Source organism: Lepidothrix coronata, unplaced genomic scaffold, assembly GCF_001604755.1.
Source record: "Lepidothrix coronata isolate B3197 unplaced genomic scaffold, Lepidothrix_coronata-1.0 Scaffold357, whole genome shotgun sequence".
Lineage (NCBI taxonomy): Eukaryota > Metazoa > Chordata > Aves > Passeriformes > Pipridae > Lepidothrix > Lepidothrix coronata.
The window spans coordinates 74,369-75,632 of record NW_016690537.1 but is presented as its reverse complement, the minus strand read 5'-3'; the positions used below and the strand labels follow the sequence as shown (position 1 = coordinate 75,632).

The 1,264-nt window shown below is 76.1% G+C and overlaps 1 protein-coding gene across 1 annotated transcript in view; it reads left to right on the top strand.

The window, feature by feature from the left end:
* Positions 1-523: 523 nt before the first annotated feature.
* LOC108509369 (adenosylhomocysteinase 3-like) overlaps positions 524-1,264 on the top strand; it is a 74,660-nt gene continuing 73,919 nt past the window's right edge. The window contains exon 1 of the mRNA XM_017838770.1: positions 524-865. Coding sequence (XP_017694259.1) covers positions 524-865 — 342 coding nt within the window. The remainder of the gene's footprint in view (positions 866-1,264) is intronic.

Here is a 1,264-nt window from a genome sequence, read left to right as displayed (position 1 = left end):
CCCTGGAGGTGTCCCAGGAAGGCCTGGCCGTGGCACTCAGTGCTCTGGGCTGGGGGACAAGGTGGGGATGGGGCTCTGGGTGGACTCGATGATCTTGGAGGTCTTTTCCAACAGCACCGATCCTGTGCCCGGAGGCTGAAACACCGAAAATCCACCCAAACGAGTAAACACTAACTAAACGTCTCCACCTGGACGGACGTTCAGTCACGGCCGGCAGCCCCGCGCAGGACTACAACTCCCATCGCGCCCCGCGCGGCGCCCCGAGAAGGCGTGTCCGCAGCTGCGCCGCGGGGGCTGCCGGGAGCTGTAGTCGCGGCGGGGCGGGGCGCGGGCGGCGGGACTGCAGTTCCCGTGGTGCAGCGCGGCCCCGAGGGCGGCGGGGTGGGCCGGGCCGGGCCGGGGCGGAGCGGAGCCGGCGGCCCTTGGGGAGCCGGAGGAGGCGGCGGCAGCAACAGCGGCGGCGATGTCGGTGCAGGTGGCGGTGGCCGCGCCCGCCGTGGAGCTGAAGGAGCTCGGCGGCCCCATGGACAAGGCGGCGGGGCCGCCGTGCGAGCCCGTGGGCGCTCCCGGCGCGGGGCACGGCGTGGCCGCTGCCGCCTGCCCCGTGCCGGGCGCCGAGCGGGACGCGGCCCCGGCCCCCTCCGCCGAGCGGCCTCCGGGCAGCGGCTGCCCCGGGCTGTCCGCGGCCGCGGGGCTGTCCTCGGCCGCCGCCAAGGCGCCGCAGGCTTCGGCCATGAAGAGGAGCGACCCGCACCACCCCCAGCACCGGCACCGCGACGGCGGCGGCGACAGCGGCGGCGCCGCGGCCGAGGCGCTCGTGAGCCCCGACGGCACCGTCACCGAGGCGCCGCGCACCGTCAAGAAGGTAACGGAGGGCGCCGACCGGGGGACACCCCCCGCGGAGCGCAGGGGGCCCGGCCCGGTGCCTGGGGACGCGCCGGTGCCTCCCCCCGGGCGGGGACCGGCCACCGGCGCGGGGGTCCCCGCTGAGCCCCGAGGCGCTCCCGGGGTGCTGGGGGGATGTCCCTGTGGCCGTGCGGGTGCTCCGGTGCCGCGGCTGCGTTTGGGGGACACGTTCTCCCGTGGCTGGGGGTCCCGTCTGTGCCTTGGGCCGCCCCCCCGCCCGCCGTGTCTGTGTTGTGGGTGCGTGTGGGGTGACACTGGGTGCGTGTCCACCCCACTCCTGCACACCCGGGTGACACTGGGTGCGTGTCCACCCCACTCCTGCACACCCGGGTGACACTGGGTGCATTCACACCCCACT